The sequence below is a fragment of the Eucyclogobius newberryi genome, unplaced genomic scaffold, assembly GCF_026437365.1.
Source record: "Eucyclogobius newberryi isolate DKJ021-1_F unplaced genomic scaffold, fEucNew1.0.hap1 SCAF_5, whole genome shotgun sequence".
Taxonomy (NCBI): domain Eukaryota; kingdom Metazoa; phylum Chordata; class Actinopteri; order Gobiiformes; family Gobiidae; genus Eucyclogobius; species Eucyclogobius newberryi.
The window spans coordinates 36,309,211-36,334,434 of NW_027316167.1; the positions used below are offsets into that span (position 1 = coordinate 36,309,211).

The 25,224-nt window shown below is 40.3% G+C and overlaps 1 protein-coding gene across 1 annotated transcript in view; it reads left to right on the forward strand.

The window, feature by feature from the left end:
* The window catches only part of nav2a (neuron navigator 2a), a 161,084-nt gene that overhangs the window by 37,898 nt on the left and 97,962 nt on the right, over positions 1-25,224 (forward strand). The window contains exons 2-4 of the mRNA XM_072464771.1: positions 13,046-13,163; positions 14,732-14,784; positions 24,693-24,765. Coding sequence (XP_072320872.1) covers positions 13,046-13,163; positions 14,732-14,784; positions 24,693-24,765 — 244 coding nt within the window. The remainder of the gene's footprint in view (positions 1-13,045; positions 13,164-14,731; positions 14,785-24,692; positions 24,766-25,224) is intronic.

The following is a 25,224-nucleotide window of genomic DNA, read 5'->3' on the forward strand; positions in this document are numbered from 1 at the left end:
TGAAATGAAATAGTCAATACTGAGCATTTTGTATTTGTATTTGAAAGAGAGAGTTTGATCCAAATAAACCTCTGGGTGTGTAGTCTCAGTTATTGTTTAGTGATTGGCTGAATGATTGGAGCTGACGTGTTGTACTTTTACTTTTGTACTCTGCTACGTTCCACCACTGGTCCTCAAAGTCGGTCGTCATCGTGGAGCTGATGAGTGAGAATAAAAGACTGAAGGAAACGCATTATCTTTATGATTCTTCCGACAGTGCGATGCCTCGGTCTGTGTCCTGAGAAACAGATGGACCAAACCATTGATTCTGTCTGGCTCTGGTCTTTAGCCCGGTCGTAGGGCTGATCTCGGCCCCTGAAGTACAGCTCGTATGTTGACGAAAGCAGATGGTGTCAATCAATATCAGGGTCTGACGGCCTATTGACCAGCGACTAATGGAGCTCATTGAAGACTGAATCTACGCTGAAGAATCCACCAAGTATGGCCTCATAAACAAAGAATAAAAAACAATCAATCAAAAACAATATTCAGACGGTATTTGAAATTATTTTCCCGAAATATATCATCTGAATTGACTAAAAGCTTATCCAAAGCCTCAACCACAATCTGGATAAGATCGCAGTGAAGCTTCGCTCTTCAGGCGTCAGGTCGAAACACGCCTTTGCTGGTGCTTTAAGGCCAATTCACCTTGTTCAAATCAAATCAAATCAAATCAATTTATTTTTGTAAGGCCCAAAATCACAACAACAGTTGCCTCTGAGGGCCACAGGGAGAAATGAATCAACAATGTCTGTGGTGGCGATGGAGTCAGACAATGTCTGTGGTGGCGAGGGACGATGTCCCAGGGTCCTCTGTCCTTAGACTCTCCTTCTCGGCCTGGAAAAACTACAAAAAAAACCTCTTTGGGAAAAAAGCGTAGAAACCTGGAGGAGTTCCAGTGAAGGAGAGATCCGACTCTCACAGACGGACAGACGGACACGAGGAGACTGGAGCTGGACCCACTCTTCAGGCAGATGAGGGACCGACTGAGGCGAACTGGACCCACTCTTCAGGCAGATGAGGGACCGACTGAGGCGAACTGGACCCACTCTTCAGATGAGGGACCGACTGAGGCGAACTGGACCCACTCTTCAGGCAGAAGAGGGACCGTCTGAGGCGAGCTGGACCCACTCTTCAGGCAGATGAGGGACCGTCTGAGTCGAGCTGGACCCACTCTTCAGGCAGAAGAGGGACCGTCTGAGGCGAGCTGGACCCACTCTTCAGGCAGATGAGGGACCGTCTGAGTCGAGCTGGACCCACTCTTCAGGCAGATGAGGGACCGTCGGAGGCGAGCTGGACCCACTCTTCAGGCAGATGAGGGACCGTCTGAGGCGAACTGGACCCACTCTTCAGGCAGATGAGGGACCGTCGGAGGCGAGCTGGGCCCACTCTTCAGGCAGATGAGGGACCGTCGGAGTCGAGCTGGACCCACTCTTCAGGCAGATGAGGGCCCGTCGGGGGCGAGCTGGACCCACTCCTCAGGCAGATGAGGGACCGTCCACACAGGGCAGGGACCACTTCACCAGGGGAGGGGCATCTGGGTCCACAGGTCCTCAGGAGTGAGAGAAAGAAAAGAAGGCGGTGAACAGTTTGCAAGTGGAATCAAAAAATAAATATTGTTTGATAGCATAAGTAGTCAGAAGAAGAAGAGGATAGTGCTCAAGCTGCCATACTTCCCCCAGCATAGTTACTCCTAGGGCAGCATAGCTAAAGCTGTGGGTTGATGTTTCTGTTCCTAACTAGTCTGACCATAAGCGATTTCGAAGAGGAACGTTTTAAGCCTGGACTTAAATGAAGAGACTGTGTCAGCATATTTAACATGGGTCGGGAGCTGATTCCATAACACAGGAGCTTGGTAGCTAAACGCTCTACCTCCTACTGTACTTTTAGAGACTCTTGGGACCACCAGAAGGCCGGCATTCTGAGAGTGAAGAGCTCTGTTTGGATGATATGGTTCTATAGCATCTTTGAGGTAGGATGGGGCCATGTCATTTATGGCTTTGTAGGTCAAGAGTAGAATTTTGAATTTGATTCTAGACTCGACGGGGAGCCAGTGAAGAGACTTCAGCACCGGCGTAATGTGCTCTCTTCTTTTTGTTCCTGTTAGTAATCTTGCTGCTGCATTTTGAACCAGTTGAAAGCTTTTTATGGAGCTTTTAGGACACGCTGCAAGCAGGGAGTTACAGTAGTCTAATCTAGTCGTTACAAATGCATGGATAAGTTTTTCGGCATCACTTTTAGGCAGGATTCTTCTGATTTTGGCTATGTTGCGCAAATGGAAATAGGCTGTTTTACAAGCTTGATTTATATGAGCTTTAAATGAGAGCTCCTGGTCAAATAAGACTCCAAGGTTTCTTACAGTAGAACTGGAGGCTACACTGACATTGTCCAGTGTGACTATCTGCTCAGATAGAGAGTCTCGTAGATGCTTAGGGCCAAGCACAATGACCTCGGTTTTTTCAGGGTTAAGAAGCAGGTAGTTTAGTGTCATCCAGGTTTTTATCTCCTTCACACAAGTACTAAGTCTGTCTACTTGATCGCTCTGATCAGGTTTCATTGATAAATACAGCTGAGTGTCGTCTGCATAGCAGTGGAAGTTAATGTCATGCTTTCTGATAATGTTGCCTAATGGTAGCATATAAAGAGTAAACAGAATTGGACCGAGTACCGAACCCTGTGGCACACCGTAAATTACTTTAGAGCTTGGTGAGGAGCTCTGGTTTACATTAACAAATTGGAACCTATCAGATAGATAGGATTTAAACCAGCTGAGGGCTGTTCCTCCAACACCTACATCACATTCTAACCTCTGCAGTAGAATGTTGTGGTCATTGGTGTCAAACGCTGCGCTCAGGTCCAACAGAACCAGGATTGAGACCAGTCCATCGTCAGCGGCTAATAACAAATCATTTGTGACTTTAACTAGTGCAGTTTCAGTGCTGTGGTGGGCTCTGAACCCTGACTGGAAAACTTCAAATAAGTGATTGTCCTGCAGGTGGCGACAAAGCTGTTTTACTACAACTTTTTCAAGGATTTTAGAGACGAAGGGAAGATTTGAAATAGGTCTGTAGTTTACCAATAGGTCGGGATCTAGATTAGGCTTTTTCAGAAGAGGTTTAATGACTGCATGTTTGAAGGACTGTGGAACATAGCCACTTTGGAGTGAAGTATTTATTATATTAAGAATAGGGTCTATAATTAGGGGGAGAATGTCTTTGAGGAGTCTGCTTGGAATGGGGTCTAGGACACAAGTTGAGCTTTTAGAGGACATAATGGCTGAAGTTATCTCTGCTTGATCAACAGCTGTGAACCTTTCTAAGTTTACAGTTGGATTTATATGGGACGTTAGATTTACAGCTTGGGCTAGTTCAGGGCTAATAGCGGGGGTAATTTCATCTAATTTATCTCTGATTGTTTTTATTTTATTGTTAAAAAATAGGAGGAAATCATCAGAGCTGAGAGAAGCTGGGATTTAGGGCTCTACTGCACTGTGACAGTTTGTTAGCCTAGCTACAGTGCTGAAAAGGAATTTAGTGTTACTTTTGTTGACTTCTATTAGATTTGAATAATATCTGGTTTGGGCCTTACGCAGAGCCTGCTTATAGGACAGCAGGCAACTTTTCCATGCTTTTAGGGATTCTTCGGTGTGAGAGCGACGAAATAATCCCTCTAACTTTCTAACTCTTTGTTTATGTGAACGCAGTTCTTGGTTGTACCATGGGGAGGCGCGCTTTGGCCTAATGACCTTCTGTTTTAACAGCGCGACAACGTCAAGAGCAGACTTCAGAGAATTCATGGTCAAGTCGACACATTGATCACTTAAACTGGGACTAAAGCTGTTCTCAGCAGGATCACATGACATGTCACTGAATATTGGCTCTATTATTTCTTTGAATTTTGAGATAGATTTTTCAGATATTGTCCTTTTCATTATAACTTTATTTTGTGGGACTGGATGATCTTTAAGAATAAACTGAAAGGTAATTAGGAAATGATCTGACAATATAGGGTTTTGAGGGAGGACAATGAGGTCACTAATCTCTGTTCCATACGTTAGGACAAGATCCAGAGTGTTCTTGTGAGTGTGAGTCGGTTTATTTACATTCTGAGTGAAACCAATGCTGTCTAACAAGGCGCTGAAGGCATTACTGAGAGCGTCATCACTCATGTTCACGTGGATATTAAAGTCTCCAGCTATAACTATTTTATCCCAGGCTAACACTAAGTTTGATATAAAGTCAGAAAACTCTGTTAAAAACTCTGAGTAGGGACCAGGGGGTCGGTAGATAACTATGAACAAAACTCCTTTTTGGTTTTTCATATTTGGACATGTGATCGACAGCATAAGGCTTTCAAATGAGTGAAATGCATTGTTAGTTTTAGGGCTCATGAGTAGGCTTGAGTGTGAGATCACTGCCACACCACCACCTCGGCCTGTGCTCCTGGCGGTCTGGAAGTTTACATGGGTGGGTGGGGTGGACTCATTTAGTCTGACGTAGTCGTCTTATTGAAGCCACGTTTCAGTTAGAGCTAGAAGATCTATGTTATAGTCACTAATTAATTCATTAACTAAGAGCGATTTGGAGGAAATTGCTCTAATGTTTAGCAGTCCACATTTTACGTGTTTATTCATTTGTATATTTGTGTCATTTGTGATTGTTATTTTCCTTAAGTTATTTGGTCTGACGCCTGAAATATTTTTTCTGAGATGTGACTTTTTGGCATTATTTGTACGAGAAACACGAGGGACACACACAGTCTCTATCTGTCTTGAATCTGAACACTTCACATGTAACAGAACGGGCGAGAGTTCAGCGACAGAGGGGCGTCTTGAACTGCTGCTCTGCACCTGGGGCTCATCCCTAGATGGTCACTTAACACGACTAAGACTATCGGTCAAATTCCGAACTAATAGGGATGTACCCTTGTTCTGCCCTGCCCTTTTGTACCTCTTTTTGCTTTTTGGTGAGCGCCAAATCCTTTCACGTAGAGCTGAGCAAAAAAATAATAATTTCACATTTTTTTGGGAGCCAAAGCACAGTTTAAATTTCTTCACATTTGCGTCAAATTGCGATATATTGAAAACTGAATCTAATTGCAACTGAGAACATGTGGTGTGTCGTCTGTAACTGAAACCTTTAATAGGATCCGTAAAAGAGACATTTGGCAGAAGAGTAAATGGCGATATTTCTGCTTGTTTTGGGTTTGTTTTATGTTCCATTTACGTTTGTTGCGACACTTGAACTTCAACCAAGACATTTAAGGACACATTTTGCACATTTATAACAAACGTCACGATATGTCACGATTGTCACAGGAATAAGATCACGATTTAATTTCACTGTATTGCTGGAGAACACGCTTTTTGCTAAAACATGCTCTAAAGTTGATTGATTTGTGTAAAATGTTCAATGATCAAATGACCAACAAGTCAACAGTGCACCAATTCCCTAGACCTGAAAACCGCTTTTTAGTCTGTGTAGAACTCATTTTCCTTTAGATCCGCAGCTCTATGTTAGCTAATACACAGCTAATACAATTCATGACGACACCCGTGGCAACTTCCGGAACGGGGTGAATAGTCGATGCACTAAATAAACAGTTTTTTGATCAACCTTTTTCTGATTCTGAAAATCCTGCCCAGTATCGCTCTATCTCGACAGTCTTGTTAAGTCTGTTTTTTGAGATCATTTTAATACGATTAAATATGGACAATATAGTCAAAACTATAATTTTGCAGATCTCCTAACCAGAATTGCGACATTATTCATTGGCCATTCACTTCAGAAAATGATCACTGTCACTATTACGTTCCAGTACGCCATTTAGTTTACTCCGTCGAGATCGTTTCTCTCAGTGACGGCTCCGCTCTCCCTGTGTCGTGTTTGTCCAACCACAACATCTGCATGTTCACTACAGACACTCGAGGACGGTGGGACATCTGGTGAAGTGGTCGAAGGAAGTTTAAAAAGTCCATTTATAAAAAGCCCGTCACTGGAGACACACATCTATATTTACTCCTTAAGAGCAGCGTGCTGGAGGTTTGTGCCCAGCTCAGCGTCACATCTCCTGGGTCACAGCCATTGTAAGCTCCCTGGATCACTCTGGAGCTTTAAGGGAGTGTGGTGAATGTGTATGTCCAGCTAAGAGGCTCATCTGCTGGGTTATTTTCACCTTCAAGCCCCTGGATTTACTCTGGTTCTTTTCTGGTAAAAGAAGAGCTTGGTGGTAATTTATGATTACCGTAGGTCCATGGTTCTTTTGTGGTTCTTCTGTGACATATTAGTTTTGGATGGATTTTTCTGGATCCCTAGCTTGATCTGATGAACATTTATGCCCAGCTTGGAGGCTTCAATCTTGGGTTACCAAGATTTTGTCCCTGGAATTACTCTTTTTGAAGGGAGCTTTGTCAATGTTTATGCCCAGCTCAGAGACATGAATGGTGGGCTGCCTTCAGCTGCCTGGATGTACTCTGGTTCTTTTCTCATAAAAGGGGAGCTTGGTGGATATTTATGCCCTGGGTTCTGGGTTTACCTTTGTGATTTGGTCCCTGGTTCTTTATGGAAAAGTCCATAGTGCTTTTCGGAAAAGTCCTCTAATTTGGATTAAGTGCCTGATAAAAAGTCGATTCTTTGGCTCATATTCTGGATTGCTTTTGCGATAAAGTCCCTGGACGTCTCTAGACCTTCTTTTCTCTGACTTTGACTGGACCGTCAATGTGAAATCCATCTGGAGTTTGCGATGAATTAACAACCAGTGGATGTCGATGCCCAGACTTTTTGTTCTGGGTCACTGCTTCATTAGGTCCCTGTATCTCCGCTGGTTCTCCTCTGATTCTCCTCTGGTTCTCCTCTGGTTCTCCTCTGGTTCTCCTCTGGTTCTCCTCTGGTTCTCCTCTGACTTTGCGGAAAGTGTGGTGAATGTTTGTGCCCAGCTCGGAGGCCCGTATGGAGGCTGACCTCGGTGTGCAGGTCCCTTTGCGCAGCTTCAGCCACTTCTCCTGTCAGAACTACAAATCGGTAAGAGATAGACAAATAAACTGGGTTTTAGTCATGTTTAGGAGCACAGTAAAAGAAGATGGACTCAGAAAGGCATAAAATTGTGGATTCTTGCACTACTACAGTCAGTGTTTGATTGCAATAAGAGGACATTTATTTTTATTCTGTATTTACTGATCTGTCACAACAAATAGTCTCTAATTTGTCCAGGAATGGGCCAAAGGTAAAGCAGTATAGATGCCTACCTTTAACACTTGGGCTGGAAATTACAGGGTCCCTCGCGATTCATCGCAATACACGGCTCAGGATGCAATAATATCACGATAATCGATATATTGCTCATGATATATGTATAATATATAATATAATATAATATATAAGATATCTCTTTATATTTTTAACAAACCCAATACATTTTACCAAAGTTTTACTTTCTTAAGCCAAGACCTGCAAACCATCCATCCATCCATCCATCCATTTTCTACCGCTTGTTCCCTTTCGGGGTCGCGGGTGACTGGAGCCTATCCCAGTGACTTCAGGCCTTAGGCGGGGTACATCCTGGACAGTGGCCAACGGCCAAAGACCTGCAAACCCTCAAAATGAAATAAACCCATTTTAATTATCAAAATATTTTGCGTGAACAAGTTTCTTTTCTCTGAACAAGCTACATAATTCTATCGCTGTCACAAAAATACTTTTGACTTAAACTTAAAAGGATATTTGTACTGAAATCCACACGACTTTCTCTCAGTCAGGCTTTCCCTCGTCAGGATTTTTGTTAGCGCTCCATCTACCGGCAGCAGGGGGAATTGCCATGGGGAAATAAACAAAAGCTAGATTGCTCCGACAGGCTACAGTTGTTGAAGTTGATGAAGGTGATTTGAGTCTGTGGTGATTTATTGAGTTAAATTGAAAAATGTATTGATTAACTTGGAAAAAGAGTGATGTATATGTTATTAGGACAGACACCTCTAACATGCTTGTTCTTTTTGTGAACTTCACTTGTCGTTGTGGGACAGTTCAGGTAATGACAGGGCTAAACTCTGAGCTGTCAATCAAAGTGAACAAACCTCAAATTTGCGCAGGTCTCAAGGAAGTCAAGGAATTAGCTTTTAATGGATCTGTATGTTTCCCGATTTAGTCCTAATTTAGTCCTAATTTAGTCCTGGTTTATTCCTGGTTTAGTCCTGGTTTAGTCCACGTTTAGCCCTGGTTTAGTCCGTGTTTAGTCTTGGTTTAGACTTGGTTTAGTCCTGGTTTAGTTCTGATTTAGACCATAATTGGCTCGAGCCTTCCATGGAATGGAATGCGACGAGACATTGTTCTTGCCATGGTTTCTTATTATTATTGTTTTGCATGGTAAAATTTTGCCACAACTCGGGAATTTTTACCCCCTGAACATTGATGAATGTCACACATGGGGACATAGACGCGATCGGCTCGGCCCGAACTCCAATAAAATGGAGGTTGCGAGAACGCCCGTCGCAACTAGTTCAAAAAATAAAAAACATGAAACGCTTAATCTTTGGCCTAGGCACATGAAACTTGGGACAGTGATAGAGCTACCTTTGAGGAGTAAAACGCACCTGGCAGCATCGCTCTATGATAAACAAGAAGTCAGCCATGTCGAATCAAAGTGGCACTGCCACGCTTGACTTTTTTTTTTTAAACCGTACTTGTCCTAGGTTTTTTGTCCGATCAAGCTCAAAACAACACCTTTTGCATCTAAAGACATTGGAATTTAATAAATATCCAAAAGAATGTTGATATTCTTTACGGTCTCCGCGTAACACGCCCTCAAAAAAGGCTTAATTTCCTGTTTTTTCAAGGACAAGTCACGCCTATTGGAATTGATCTGCGGAGCTCATATTTCACTCACTAATGCGTTTTTATGGACTGATTGGAAATAAATACCCATGTAACAAATTTACTCTATAGCGCCCCCTACCCATTGTGTGAAAAACTCAACATTGTCTGATTTGTTTGAAACTCATGGTTTATATTTTCCTCGAGACGCCATGAAAAAAGTGCATTGCAGATATTGTGTATTTTCACAATTGGCCTGCAGAGGCGCAATGAATGCCTTCACTTCCTCTTCCGCTTTTATGTTGATGGGACATTTCCTCTCGTGCCTCATTAGAATTATTATTCTTTAGACTTTATTCTTTAGGCTTTATTCTTTAGACTTAATTCTTTTGACTTTATTCTTTAAACTTTATTCTTTCTGCCACAACTCGAGAGGTAGAGGGAGAGAGGGAGAGGGGGAGAGAGAAAGGGAGGGAGAGAAAGGGAGGGAGAGGGAGAGAGAGAGAGAGAGGGAGATTGTAGGATCGTTGACGCGTTTCCACTCTGTAGCCCGGGTCATTTTGTAGTCTCACTCCATTTTTGTAGTTCCGGCAGGTGGGAAGGCGGTCGCGCGGGAGGCGAGAGCCATCATCGCCGCTGCCGCGGCTTTAATTTCATTTAGTCCTGGTTTAGAGCTGGTTTTCTGCCTGTATTAGACATGGTTTAGACCTGGTTTAGTCCTGGTTTAGTCCTGGTTTAGTCCACGTTTAGCCCTGATTTAGTCAGTGTTTAGTCCTTGTTTAGACTTGGTTTAGTCCTGGTTTAGTCCTGGTTTAGACCATATTTAGTCCTGGTTTAGAGCTGGTTTTCTGCCTGTATTAGACCTGGTTTAGACCTGGTTTAGTCCTGGTTTAGACCTGGTTTAGTCCTTCTTTAGACCTGGTTTAGTCCTGGTTTAGACCTGGTTTTGTCCTAGTTGTACAGTGGAACGTGTTACAGAAATAGTCGTGTCTCTGGGGTCAGTGATTCTAAATGAGGCATATGACAGGTGCTAATGCTAATGCTAATAATAACAACACATACTGTAACCCAGTGTTTCCCAAAGAGTGGTGCAGGGCCTTGACCAGAGGCTTCTTAGACAGAATTGTGATTGCAAAAGAACGTAAAATTGAATAGTATTTGTATAAAAAGTCTTAGCACTAATCTGATATTTTTGGATATGAACATAATTCAAATAGACTGTTAAACAGTATTATACCTGAACATAATTTGGGCTAAAAGATATATCACAATTAATTCAAGATTGTAATTTCAATGGACACAATTAGAAATGAATTAAGTCTTTTGCAAACAGAGATATAATTAACTTAGTCTAACTCTGTAGTTTAGACCTCTATACATGAACTGATGAACAAAAACATGAGTCACATTTCAGAACATTCATTCATTCATTCTCTACAGCTTGTTCCCGTTTGGGGTCGCGGGTGACTGGAGCCTATCCCCGTGACTTTGGGCCTTAGGCGGGGGACACCCTGATTTCAGAACATTTGAGTCTCAAAATGTTAATGCTCCTGGAGGTGTTCAGGATCTATACTTTGAACAGAATACAACTATTCAAATATAAATCCCAAATGCAGGTTGTGGGTTCATTATCAATCAGCTCCTCGGCAAAGACTACCGTATTTTCCACACCAGCCAAAAAAATGCATAATAGAGAAGAAAAAAACATTTTAAAGTTGCACTGGAGTATGAAATGTGGTTGCAAGTGTGAAAATAACAAATAATATCATATTTAAGTCGCTCCGGAGTATAAGTATACAAGTATAAATATAGGTATAAGTTGCACCTCGGCCAAAACTATGAAAAATGGTGTGACTGTGAATTATAGTCCGGAAAATACGGTAAATGTAACATCCCGTTTATTTGCCTCTTATATATTTACAAAACATTTTTTTTTAATTTTTGTTATGAAATAGAATAGATTAGCCTTCAAACTAATGCCTTGTTTTAATAGTTAAAACGTTGCTGTCTGTCTGGCTGGTGTTTGTTGTCTCGTGGGAAATGTAGTTATAACCTATAGTTAAGATAAGATAATCCTTTATTGTCCACACATGGGGAAAATTTCTGTTCTTGGGGAATTCATTATTTGACAAAATTATATGGAATAAAAACAATCAATCCTTTGCTCAAATTCTTAGTTGGAACACATGATGTGATGATTGACAAATGCTGCAATCTCAAAAGATTTTTACAATTTTTTTTCCTGAAGCATGTTCTGACAGTAAAAGCTGTTAGAAGAGGGGAAAATTACCCACTCTATTTGTGAGCTCTTTGTCAGACGATGTTATTGACTTTAACGGTTAATACTTATACATCACAACAACTTATGACAGTGTTGCCTATTTCAAGCTGGGACTTCAAGCTTTCATGTCATGTTTGACTGACTTTTGTGAGATGTTCTGATCATGAACAGTTTCCTCCTGAGTAAAGGTCTGACAACCAACTGCGACTCTCTCTTTTCTCTCTGACATAACTTTTAGCCAATTATAATTGCCCCCGATTCCTCTCACCCCGTCCCTCTCTCCACCCACCCGTCCCCCACTCACCCCCTGCTGCCCCTCTGCTTCTGTGCTTTGCCCCCGTCACTTCTCCAAACACAATAGTCCTTATTTGAATACGGGGCCGATCTTCCCAAACAAAGCCGAGCTGCGCCTCAAACTCCTCGCGGGACGTTCGGGGCTCGTAAATGTGGACGCCGGGCTTTTGTCCTCCAGCGGCGAGGTGTTCGGTCGGTCCTCATAAAAGCGCTGGTCTTTTGTGACCTGAAGTGTTGATGGATTTGTAAACTGCACTTTGGGTTTTTATGGAGCACTTTTGGACCGGCGTCAGAGGCAAGTGTCCAGAGTTTGAATGAAGCAGGACCAAGACCGGCAACGGGACTGGGACTGGGAACAGGACTGAGACGGGGACCAGGTCCAGGAATAGAGACTTAAGTGTGACCAGGACCAAGACCAGGACCAAGTCCAGGACCAAGACCAGGACCAAGACCAGGACCAAGTCCAGGACCAAGACCAGGACCTGCACTAGAGACTAAAGTGTGACCAAGACCAAGAACAAAACTTGGACTAAAACCATTGCTAAACTAGAATTAACTAGGTCTAAGGACATTTGTCTAAGGACACGGGATGCTGGGACATTGCCAAGTAGTCCCTATGAAAATTTAATTTTTAAATCTGTTTTTCACTGTCGAGGCAACTGCTGTTGTGATTTTGGGCGTTACAAAAATAAATTTAATTGAATACATCAGGACTAAAACTGGACTATAATAGTGGCTAAAGTATGATGTTAAACAGGCTATAAACCAGGGACTGTGACAGGACTAGAACTTCACTGAACTAGACCAGGACAAAAGACACTAAAACTACCTCTCAGCCTTGACTGAACTATGTCCAGACCAGGACTAAAACATGACTAGAGTTTGAGTCCAGATTGTGCAGATTTGTTTCTAATCCAAGCGTGTTTTCCATCTTTTCACATTAATATTCATTTCCACAGAATGTATGATTTAGTTTTAGCATCAGCAATTTCTAAAATATATATAACCACATTTTTGCCTGTGTTTCCAGTTTTAATTGACAAAACGCCTTTCACATTTACCAAAAAAGATTAATTGGTTACTGATAATTTTAATTTTTCAGGTAAAAAACAAAACAAAAATAAACCCCACATTATTTAATCCCCTCAGCTTTACTGTTTTTAATATTCTGTGCAGACGATGGAGTCAAGAAGAAGAAGAATATTCATGATTTGTTTGTTTGCTTGTTTTTTTGACGTGGATAAAACAGAATGAAGGATTTCACTGTGTTTGGTTCGTGAGGTCAATACTGAACCATGACGTTTCTTCTGAACATATTCTAAAATATTGAATCGTTTTTGTCTTTTACTACAAACTCGTTCCTTGGATTTTGCCCTGGCTAATTCCTTCTGTTCCGTTTTAATTAGTTGTATTCGTTAACAAAATGCCCACAAATATTCAGTCTGTGCGTCGTTAATGCCTTTGATTTCATTTTAGCTTCGACAAACCGGTAAGACTGTTAAGATTTTATGTTTTCTGGTATCACTTTTGCTCTTGTCAAACAGTGTTTTCACGTTTGTTCCGACTCGATATGTGTGTTAAAGCCACGTGTGGTGTTTAAATGTCGTTTGTTTCCCTGTCTCCGCAGATCTACACGGACTGGGCTAACCATTACCTGTCTAAGTCTGGACACCGGCGTCTGATCCGAGACCTGCAGACGGACGTGAGCGACGGCGTTCTGCTCGCTCAGATCATTCAAGTCGTCGGTACAAGAAGAAACTCTGCGCTTTCTAAAAATATAACTGTAACACAAGGCTAACGTTCAAATCCTACTGTGACATTTGTGGGGCTCAGAGCTGGAGTGAATGGAAATAAACTGCAGCAGAGTTTGATGAAAGGATGACCCTAGAACAGGGTTAAACTTTGGACACATGTTAACCTCATAATGTCAGTTTGTGCCGATGTTTTAGACTTGAGCTTGACACAAATGCCTCTTTTTAAATCCCAAAACAGTTTATTTTACAATCCACACAGTGACGTTTGAGCGTCGTGCTAAATATGTTGTTAGCATGGTAGCATTGTTAGCATCTCTAGCGGAAGCTAACAGAGTCCTCCTGGGTCAAAGATCAGAGGGACACTGATCACCTTCTGACATCTTTTATGTTTGATGACAGTGTTTAGAAGTTATTAAAGTGTTTACATCACGATTACATCAAATATATTTATTTATTCATCATTTCAGTTAAATTTAGAACATCTTCTCTTTTACAGTGATGACCTGAAAACAGTCCCTGCATAAAGTTTACATTATTAAAGACATTTAAAATGAACAACATGAACATGAATATTAAATTAGGACTTGATAATGTGTCTTTTTTGAGCGATGACCAGTTCTGTGGACACTAGTAATGCGCAGGACCTATTCAGTGACATATAATTAGGCCGATTAATCGTAATCTGCATTTCTGAGCCCCCAAACGTAAAAGTACAAAAGTAAAATTGCTGCACTGTTTTTTAAGTATCTGTACTTTACTTAAATCCCTCTTAATGCTGATACTTTTTACTTTTACTGCAGTAAATCTGAGAACAGGATCTGTACTTTCTACTAAGTCTTTACTGTTTGAGAGCCTGAAAAGGAATTTTAGCACATTCATCATTTGAGTTAATGGCAAAAAAAAGAAAAACATTTATAAAAATACAAACAGACAAACAAAAATCTGCTAAATGTTTTTTTCCTGATGCTTTATTAAGATAAGATAAGATATTCCTATTGTCCACACATGGGGAAATTTAATTGTTGCAGCGTAGGTAGATACAGAGGAAAAGGACAGATAACTTTAGTTTATTAGTCCTGAACATTAATCTGCAACCCTTTTACTTTTATTAAACTAAACACACACTCTGTTCTGGTTGCGGTTCAAACACACACTCTGCTCTGGGTGTGGTTGTGGTTCAAATACACACTCTGCTTTGGTCTCTCCTCTGAAGAACAGGTGAAACCCTGACGTACTAAAGGTTATTTTAAAGATGTCAGCTGCTTAGAGCTCGTAAAGGGACGGCGCACACAAACACACACTGCAGAGGTCAAAGGTCACACTCACCGTGACACAGTTTAAATCACACGTCACTTTAAACACTCACTTTAGTTTTGAACACAACACACAAGATTAAACATGTGCATTAGACAGACACGACCCTGTGTATCGGTTAATCGACTAAAGGCTTGCCCTGTGCTTCGATTTATCGACAAAGACACACCCTGTGCTTCGATTAATTGACTGAAAACACGCCCAGTGCTTCAATTAATCCTCTTCTGTCTGTTTTGTGTTTTTAGCCAATGAGAAGATCGGGGAGATCCACGGCCGCCCGCGCAGCCGCTCTCAGATGGTGAGTGTCTTAAATGTGACTTCAGACGGCTTTAAAGCGGAACGTTCATGTGAATATGAAACGTTTCTGTCTGATTTCCTCACAAAAACCACGGCTTTTACACAACTAGACGATGCATTTCGTGTATTTTAAGTCAAATCTAATTCAAACTGGTCAGAACTTTTAAGATGTCTATTTGCAGTGTACATGACTTAATGTTAATCTTGATTTAAGTTGTTTTTCACGTTCACGTTACAAGCGTGGCGCATTTAATTGTTAATTCACTTTTCCTGACTCTTTTCAGTTTATATTTTCACATTCAAAGGGCAATAATCTCCCCTGGTAAACATTTCTCTGCTCAGAAATGTGTCAGTGACGATTGGGTAGTTTTTAAGAGAATGATACCAGTTATCGAGAGTGTTAAAGGAAAGACTAATAATAGTTAAAGGTGAAATGAAAAACACCTTTACAATTAATGCCCTCAGAGGCAACAGTTGTTGTGATTTTGGGCGTTACAAAAATTAATTGAATTGAAAATTGAATTTAATTGAATTAATCACATTTATAATCCTGATTATAAATGTGATTTTTGTATTCAAAATTCATAATTGTATTCTGTATTCAATTATAAAAATGTTGTAGTCAAAAATACAATGAACTACATTGAGTTCAGAATTATAAATGAGATGATTCTACCTGAAAACCTGGAGTAAAGACACTTTCCTCATCTAAACCGTGAATACAGTAGAAAGTAAGTAAATACAGTGGGACGATTGATCAGTGATGTCATCAAAAAGCGCAATTCCATCAAAAATATAGAAAAAAGGAATCACACAGAGAGTTCGAACGATTGTCATAACTATTATATGATTTAAATTGACTTTGGCTCTTGTTTACAATCTGGTTGCTAAGTAACAGTTGTGGATTTACCTTTATGTCATATTTGCTGGACATGTCAAACTAGGAAGTGACGTTATAAAAATCACCAAAACATTTACGCACACATTTACACACACTTTTGAGCTCAGTCCGAGGTGTGTGTAATTATGCTCTGAACATTTGTGATTGGGACACTGTGAATGAGGTGAAATCCCATCTCTGTGGGACATGGCACTCCTCTGAAGGTTTTTTACTTGTAAATTACACTTCTACAGATAAAAGTTTATGTTTTATACTGGACTGAAGTGGCTGAAGCGTGAAAATAATCTCATAATGACATGGGTAGAATTACCATCGCTTTGTTGTCTAAGCCTCAGAAATCACTCCGTTTTGCCTGCATAGTTATGTCACAAAAGTGAAAGAGCGGTTTAAAAAGTATTAATTCATGCACAAAGACCAGGTCTTTGTGGTCTCAGAAGAACCTGGTTTCTCTGTCTTTTTTCTTCATGTGACGAAACTCTGCAAACGGCGAGTCCTAAAACCACAACCACAGACCAGAAACCAGCTTCTTCTGAGTTAAATGAATGCTCTAGTCCTGGTTTTGTCCTGGTTTAGTCCTGGTTTAGTCCTGGTTTAGTCCTGGTTTAGTCCTGGGTAAGCCTTGGTTTATACCTTGTTTAGTCCTGGTTTAGTCCTGGTTTAGCTCTGGTTTAGATCTGGTTTAGACATCATTTAGCCCTGGTTTAGATCTGGTTTAGTCCTAGTTAAGCCCTGGCTTAGACCTGCTTTAGACCTGGTTTAGACCTGGTTTATCCCTGGTTTAGACCTGCTTTAGTCTTTGTTTAGCCCTGGTTTAGATCTGGTTTAGTCCTAGTTAAGCCCTGGCTTAGACCTGCTTTAGACCTGGTTTAGACCTGGTTTAGACCTGCTTTAATCTTTGTTTAGCCCTGGTTTAGACCTGGTTTAGATCTGGTTTAGACATCGTTTAGCCCTGGTTTAGTCCTGGTTTGGATCTGGTTTAGTCCTAGTTAAGCCCTGGTTTATACCTGGCTTAGAACTGGTTTATCTCTGGTTTAGTTCTTTTTTAGTCCTTGTTTAGCCCTGGTTTAGACCTGGTTTAGACCTGGTTTAGATTTTAGACCTGCTTTAGACCTGGTTTAGACCTGGTTTAGACCTGCTTTAGTCTTTGTTTAGCCCTGGTTTAGACCTGGTTTAGATCTGGTTTAGACATCGTTTAGCCCTGGTTTAGTCCTGGTTTAGTCCTGGTTTGGATCTGGTTTAGTCCCAGTTAAGCCCTGGTTTATACCTGGCTTAGAACTGGTTTATCTCTGGTTTAGTTCTTTTTTAGTCCTTGTTTAGCCCTGGTTTAGACCTGCTTTAGTCCTTGTTTAGCCCTGGCTTAGACCTGGTTTAGACCTGGTTTAGATTTTCGACCTGGTTTAGCCCTGGTTTAATCCTTGTTTAAGCATATATATATATAATATATATAAGAGCACATGTGATAGTTGCTGTTGGCAGTAGTGTTTGCAGTCTTTTTACTTGTAGTATTTTTGTTCCTGTGGGTTTTTGGGTGAGACCTCAGGCTCGACTTCTGTGGCGACACTTGAAAGCCTCGTGGTGAGTTCGGGGACGCTGGTAAAAGCTGGGGAAAGGGAAAGTTCACCTCCTCAAAGCACAAGTCCTGTTATAACTGAAGCTTTGAAATGGCAGCTGCAGGTCATTTTACGCTTATTGAATCAAGTCCTTGTTTATTTATCTATCCTGGTTATATATATATAAAATAAACTCTTTCTCGCCCTTCGCGGACGGTCTCTTTTCTCCATTCCTCCATTCCTCCAGTTTGGGGGTCACTGCCCCAAGTGATCACGACACCTTCACGCTGCAGGCCTTTTCCAGCTCCTCTCTGAGGCCTTAGTATTTCTCTAGTTTCTCATGTTCCTTTTTCCGGATGTTACCATCCCATGGTACTGCAATGTCCACCACCACGGCTTTCCTCTGCACCATGTTAACCACCGCTATGTCCGGTTGGTTCGCCATTACCATTCTGTCTGTCTGTATCTGGAAGTCCCAGAGGATCTTGGCTCGGTCATTCTCCACCACCTTTAGAGTTGTTTCCCACTTCATCCTTGGGGTCTCCAGCCCGTATTCTGCTCAGATGTTTCTGTACACTATACCAGCCTCCTGGTTATGGCGCTCCATGTATGCTGTCCCTGCCAGCTTCTTGCACCCTGCAGTTATGTGCGGGATTGTCCCAGGGCCCCCTTTGTATATATATATATATATATATATATATATATATATAGAGAGAGAGAGAGAGAGAGAGAGAGAGAGAGAGAGAATATAAGATAATTCTGAACAAATTATATTGTTTTTAGACACAAAAAATATGTTCGTACTTAATGGACCAGCCGCCGCTGGGCTAGCCGCTCATTAGCATCAAGCATGCATGTTCCAAATCTCCGTACTCGGGCTGCATGCTCCCGTTCTCTCAAAGTCCACACTTCTCGTGTTCTAAGCAAGAACGTACTTGCCGAGAACACAAGTACGTCCTTGCGTTCTTGAGTATCGAGAAAGGGCCATGAAGCAGAGCCGAATCCCTCTCTGATGTCATCAGTGGGCGACGTGCTATTGAAAACAGAAAGACACTTAAATTACACACTTTTCTGACAGTTTAAAAAAAAATTCAACAAAATAATTGTGTGTTAAATAATAACTGTTGTGTGATTTATGTGGGTTTTGGCTCTTGTTTACAGTCTGGTTGCTAGGTAACAGCTGAGGAATTACGTCATATGTTGTGCTCATGTCTAACCAGGAAGTACAATTATAAACTTTACACAAACGGTCAAATGGGGGACAAATAGGGCAAAGCCTGATCCAGAGGAGGTGTGTTTGTGTGTGTGTGTGTGTGTGTGTGTGTGTGTATGTGTGTGTGTGTGTGTGTGTGTGTCTCAGATGCCCTCCCAAAACCTTGGTAGATTCTATTTTTGTTTAATGCAGAAACAATGTTGTGGGTCTTAGGGCAGAGCTCCGGGAATAAGCCTCAGCTGCACACCGGCCAACCGGCCCACTGGCCCACTGCCACACTCTGTCCCAGGGGAGGGCGAGGTGTCAGGCCCCTCCCCTCCAGAGCACACACTGACACATGCCAAGAAGCACTTTCCTGTTTTAAATCTTATTTTAAATCTGTTCCCAATAAAGATATTCAGATGATGTTATGTCAGTCCAGCTGAAATGTGCCAAATGTGTCTTTAAATGTTATTTATGTTGCACATCTTGTCTGAGCGCACTAAAAAGAGAAGCTTTAGGGAAAGTCCAGGTTTAGTTCAGTCTGAGCCTAAAGTCGTAGGTTTAGGTTGTTACTTGTTCTTCAACCTGTCAAAATGACAAAAAGTCTTCAGAATTTTACGTCACATGAGAATTCTTGGTTAATGTTGACTTTGCTTTGGAATTTAACATTTTGTTTTGAGAGAAAAAGACTGGCTGTTTTTAGTTCAACACAGCTTTGTATTCTGAATCCTGGACTCAGGCAGAGGTGAAGTAATTACACCGATATTGTCCAGTAATTACACATATATTTTCCAGTAATTACACAGATATTGTCCAGTAATTACATAGATATTTTCCTGCAATTACAAATATTGACCAGGTCAAACAGTCACATTTGCACACAAATTAAGTTCCTGTCTTGCCTCAGTGCGAAACTCTGGTCAGTTTACCGTGACATGTCGTCACATTGTTTTCCTCTCGCTGCAGTGCTGTGTGTTCTGTGTGTGTCACTGTTGTGCGTGGTGTTTAGACGGAGCAGGTGCAGTAAAAAGTAATTATGTTAATCCAAACTGCAGCTTTATGAGCGTCAGAACAAACGAGGAGCCGTTTGTTCTTACGCAGCTGTGGCTGTGAACCACTGAGGCACAACAAAGACACTTACAGTAACACAAACACACAAGCACACAAACACACAAGCACACAACCACTAATCTTACTATTCTGACAGTTTGTGCTGGACCCTCCTGATCCCCGAAAGTCAAACAAACAGCCAAATATTGCGACTAATTGATCATCGTAATCATTAACTGGACTATACACTCTATAAAGATCTTTTATAACAAAGACATCATCAACATTTCAAAAAATAATACACTATTGCAGAGTATTATCAATAATACACTTTGTTCACAAATATTCTCTGTCTAGCAGCCTTCAGACGCCAGATTTACACCTTTATTTGTCTGATAATGTATAATAATTATATAATATAAACAATGCATTGACTGTCAGCTATGAAAATAATTGTTATTGGCAGCCCTAATACGCAAGAACAATGTCAATATTTTAATAGGATATACAGTATTATCCTGATTTGAGTATATGAGTGTTTTTGCTGTGTTTTTTTCTAATTTCAAGTACCGGTAAAAAACGCTTGTGTTTTTCTTATTTTTATGTTGGTCTATTGACGGTCTTCATTTAGGACGGTCACAATATTCTCAAATCAAGATAAATACGACTTAATTCAAGCACTTATTCACTCTTGAGAACCTGAAGGAAAAACTTTCTTTCTTTTTTTGTTAGTTTTTGGTCTGTTTTCTCTGTCTGTTTGATGTGGAAACAACATGTGTCAGTTTTGTGTCCAGTCTTTCCATAAAGATGTTTTGATTCTTCCATTGAATCCACTTCATCCATAGATTAGATAGAGACATACAGATCAGGCCTTAAAGTAGCTCCAACACACACAAAACTCTACGCTTCGTGTCTTCGCTGGAGTCTCAAGTGTGATCCTGTTTTCACACCTGTCCCCGAGACCGTTTGAAGGCACACATTGAAGAGCCCCGCCTCCACAGCGCCCCCTGCTGCCATCACATTAGTGCTCCTGACGTTTTTACAACTGTCGGCTCAGTGTAAAAACCTTGAGGCTGTTTGTTCGAACCCCAGAGCAGCTGACACGTCGCACACTTTAACTGACCGCCACTTAACCCTGCGACGGCGTAACAACTGCATTTTTTCTACAACTACTGACGATGTGAGCTGCCAAACACTGCGTCAAATACTTGTATGATTACAGCGAAATGGATGTTAAGTGTGTCTCATCGGTATAGTTTAAAGTGCCTATGACTTTCTAATTTTGACTTTATTTGGTGTATTTTTACCTTTTGTACATATAAATGACTGAATTTACAATGAATTTACACCAATTGAGTGTGTATTTATGGAAAAATCCTTAAAAAATCTGTACAAAATAACAGAAGGCGATGTCACACTAGGGACACATTCCATCCCAAAACACAAAATATATATATTTGTTTCACCCCTAAACAATAATTAAACAAAAATAATATTTTTTTTGGCACAGTGGTTGCAACCTAATTCCCTTGTGTGATGTCATCAATTACAAACAGTAAGTGCATATAAATGTAAATAATGTGCTCTTCTGGGATACATTTTTATAAATATATTTTTTAGGCGAAATTTTAAATATATTTATCTTTACTACATTTTAGTTCAGTGAGTTGTCCAACCTGTCTGAGGCACTTTCACTAGCAAGGACCATACGCTCAGCTACGACGCAAAGTGTCGTGCCTAGTGTGGCTGCAAAAGTGCTCACAAAGCTTCCAAACACTCACTAACGTACTCCGCCACTCATGCACGTCCCGTGCATACAGATATTGTCCAGTAATTAGACAGCTTACGTCAGGGGTGTCAAACTCATTTGGGCCGCGGGCCGAATTTCGACGCTCAGGCTGGGTCGAGGGCTGAACATAACGTAAAACATAAAACTATTAAAAATATAAGAAATAAATAGCTTTTTATAGCCTACGCTGTTTTGAAGCAATTACTGGATCGATATGTTTGTTCTCATAAACTGAAATGTACTTAGAAAAACAAGTGTAATTTCACCAATACTGTGCTTCAGTTTATGTGCATTACAACTTCAGAGTTGATCTACAGTTCTACACAGAGATAAACATTTGACTTTATAATAAAATAAACTTCTCAAGATCTAAAAAAACTTTTGAATGTACTAACTAACATTTCCACGTCTGTGTAGTTATCTGTACACCTGAACTGACACACCACTAAACTTCTGCTCAAAAGTGCTTAAAGTGCACTTCTCCCTCGGCAGCTCACACAGCAGTGCAGCAGAGCCCCGTGGGGGAGGGGCGGCCACCTGATTTAAAAAAAAATAATAATAATTTTAAATATAAATTTTAAATGTTCGGCCGGCCAGATTAAAGCGGAAACGTGCTGCTCGTGGGGACGAGCCGCACACGGCTGCAGGTGAGCGGTAGGTGCGTTTTATGATTGATACGTGGCAAGACTAATCGGCAGTCCACGCCACGAGGAAATGAGACTCAGATTTGGGCCAAAAAAATCGTCCATTCAACCTTTAATTAGGAGTGTTTTTTTTAGTAGATTTTTTAAACATGTTCTTGTACTTCTAATTGAGTCTAATAAGCTGTGTTCACGCTCTAGACTAGTTTGAAGACAAGTTTTAACCTAAATAAAGGTAAAACATCCATGTGACTGTAGTTAGTTACCATTTATATATTGTTCTAATCTACGACTGGATCATTGTGTCGTATTTTGGACATTTTAAATAACAATATTGAACAAACGGAGGAAAGATGTATTAAAACTTCTCAATGGTTTGACTGTAAGAGAAGCTAAATGAATGTCTGCTGCAACTCCTGAAGTGTATTTGTTCACTTCCTGGTTCTTCAGACTCTGCACTGTGATTGGACAAGGTCTGTTTGCTCAGGCTTTATGGCCCAAATAGTGACACATTCGTTCTGACCCCAAGACACAACAGGAGCCGAGTGTTCGAGGTAAGAGGCTTGATCGTGTGTGTTTATGTAAGCTGCAGCGGGTCAAACACCTCTGATCTTCAAAGGAAAGGTACAACTGAATTTATTCTGTAAAGACAGAGTTCTTCAGACCCTGCATCTCTGTGTGTGATTCTGCCCTGGGGCGGCTGTGTGTCTGTGTGTTCTGAGAGTGAAGTGCAAATTGACTGTTTTGTTTGGTTTATTTGTCTGAACGTTTGGCGTTAGAGCCGCACTATTTTACATTATTTTAGAATTCGACAGTCAAATGATCCTTTCTAATGAACATTTAGACTTTTTAAATACATTTTCAACCAAATAAATGTGTAATTCTGTGATTGAAGCTTCTAGAACAAGAATATTTACAAACAAAATGTATTTTTGATTCTGAAAACCAGAAATAATTTGATATTTTCTGACATTCTGATTTATTAATGCCACCGTCTTTGTTATAAAATGTCTTTGTGTGTGTGTTTTCGAGTCGGTTTAGTCCAGACAAACATCTAAATATACATTAGTCTGATTCATATGGAACAGCAGCAGAAAGGAGACATATGGAGTGAGTTTGCAGAAGATTTGGTCGTGAATCATGAGCTTCATCTACCATTTTTCCTTGTACTTTTCTTTATATAATATATATAATATATACATACATACATACATATATATATATATATATATATATATATATATATATATATATATATATATATATATATATATTGTTATGTTGCTTGATTTCCTGTGGTTTTAGTCTGTGAGGGCAGTTGGCATCATAAACATGGTGGGATAATAGAGAAACCTGAGACCTTTTGACAGATTTAGTTGATTGACATGTCTTTAGTTGACTACTGCTCTTTGGAGTGTATGAGATCAGTTTCAGAAAAGAAACCAATACAAAAAGACCACCAATTGTTTTTGCAAACAAACTGATGTCTGAAAGCCACATTTAGTTATTTGACATATTTAACATTTGTATTATTTTGACTTGTTTTGACATGTGGGGCTTACACAAGTGTAAAAACATAACTTGATACTCCTAAAAATGACACTACAGCAGCAAGTCACAAAGGTTTAATTCAGAACCAGACAAGCTCCGACTGTCGCACTTACTTTCACTTCCAAGTTTATTATGAATCATAAACTCGGACAGTTCAAAACGACGGCTCAGATGACGTCGCGCTTTGATCGAGGGGGACCTTTGCTCACAACGTTTACGTCCGTTCGTATCACGTGTGACTCTTTTGGTTCACAGACGGTTTGTAAACTTTGGTCACAACATGATTTTATTGCACTGTTAAAATTGACTATAGAATTCAGTGTGTCCTTCATAGAACTGGGGACCTTTCAGTGTCTTTCAGTGTGTCCTACATAGAACTGTTGACCTTTCAGTGTGTCCTTCATAGAACAGGAGACCTTTCAGTGTGTCCTTCATCGAACAGGAGACTTTTCAGTGTCTCTTTCATATAACTGGGGACCTTTCAGTCTATCCTTTATAAAACTGGGGACCTTTCATATTGTTTTTGAGAACCAGAACAAAGGACACACCAGCTTTTTGAGTTGTAATTCAAACGATTGATTCTTGGGCTCTGAACATCTGTGGATTTTCTTGAAAGGAAATGTTTTTACATTACTTTGTTGTACATTTTGCTCAGAATAAATGTAACTGACCTTCTGCAGTTCCACCAGACATCAGAACGTGTTATCAAAGGAGAACCTTTTAGAACCTGTGAGCTAGTGATGTCACAATATCAAATGTTACAATTTACAATATAACGATTATTCAAGATTATTGAGTGAATAATAGTGATAATAGTGAACAACTATGAAATCTTTCATTTTCTTTCATTCTCATGGTCTTAACATGTGACTGTTTCTCAAGTTTTTGAGCGGCATTATGAAACTACTTACCGAAAGACAAAATCAAGTTAAATGTGACAAAAATAGCCAATTCGAAAATGTTTTTTTTCCATTTTTTGGTCTATTTTTTGGACGATAAGACTTGATTTTGCGTCTAAAATTATAACAATCATTATTTTCTGTTTCTTAGGATCAAATTGCGACCTGAAACATCCCGATCTTGACATCCCTACCTGTAATTCTAAACTGTATCCTGCCTAACCACGTCGTTGTTGTGACTTCCTTTATGTCTGTGGCAGGTTTAAACCTTCACGCTCAAGTCTGTTGCTGCCATTCGAATCTGATGTAAACATCTGTCGTTCTGTGTTTCAGATCGAGAACATCGATGCCTGCCTCGGGTTTCTCGCCGCAAAAGGAGTCAACATCCAGGGCCTGTCCTCAGAAGGTCAGACTTGCACTGATAATTAAGAATAATTAATTAGAATAATTAAAGGGCATCTGACACACAGGTCACCACATTAGGTCAAGTGATTAGATTATGTTTAATGCAGACGATGAAGCAGCAGCAGAGTTTTGTTGTAACAGTGAGTTCTTTGTTTTAGAAATCATCAGATTCAAAAATTTTCAAACAATTTTTTTTATTGGATAATGAGACTTTCACCAAATAAAGGTGTAAATATTTGACTGAGGGCTTCTAGCTAGGGAATATTTACAAATTAATTGTGTGTTTAGTTAATTTCGTGTTTAGTTATTTAACACTGGGTTTTTACTGGATTTACTGTATTTAACAGCACATTATGACACACAGTTTCCATTTTACACAATTTTTAGCTTTTAATGGACAGCTCAAATACAATTTAGAGGTCGAAAATGCAAGTTTTTTTTAAATGAAAAAAAAAAAATT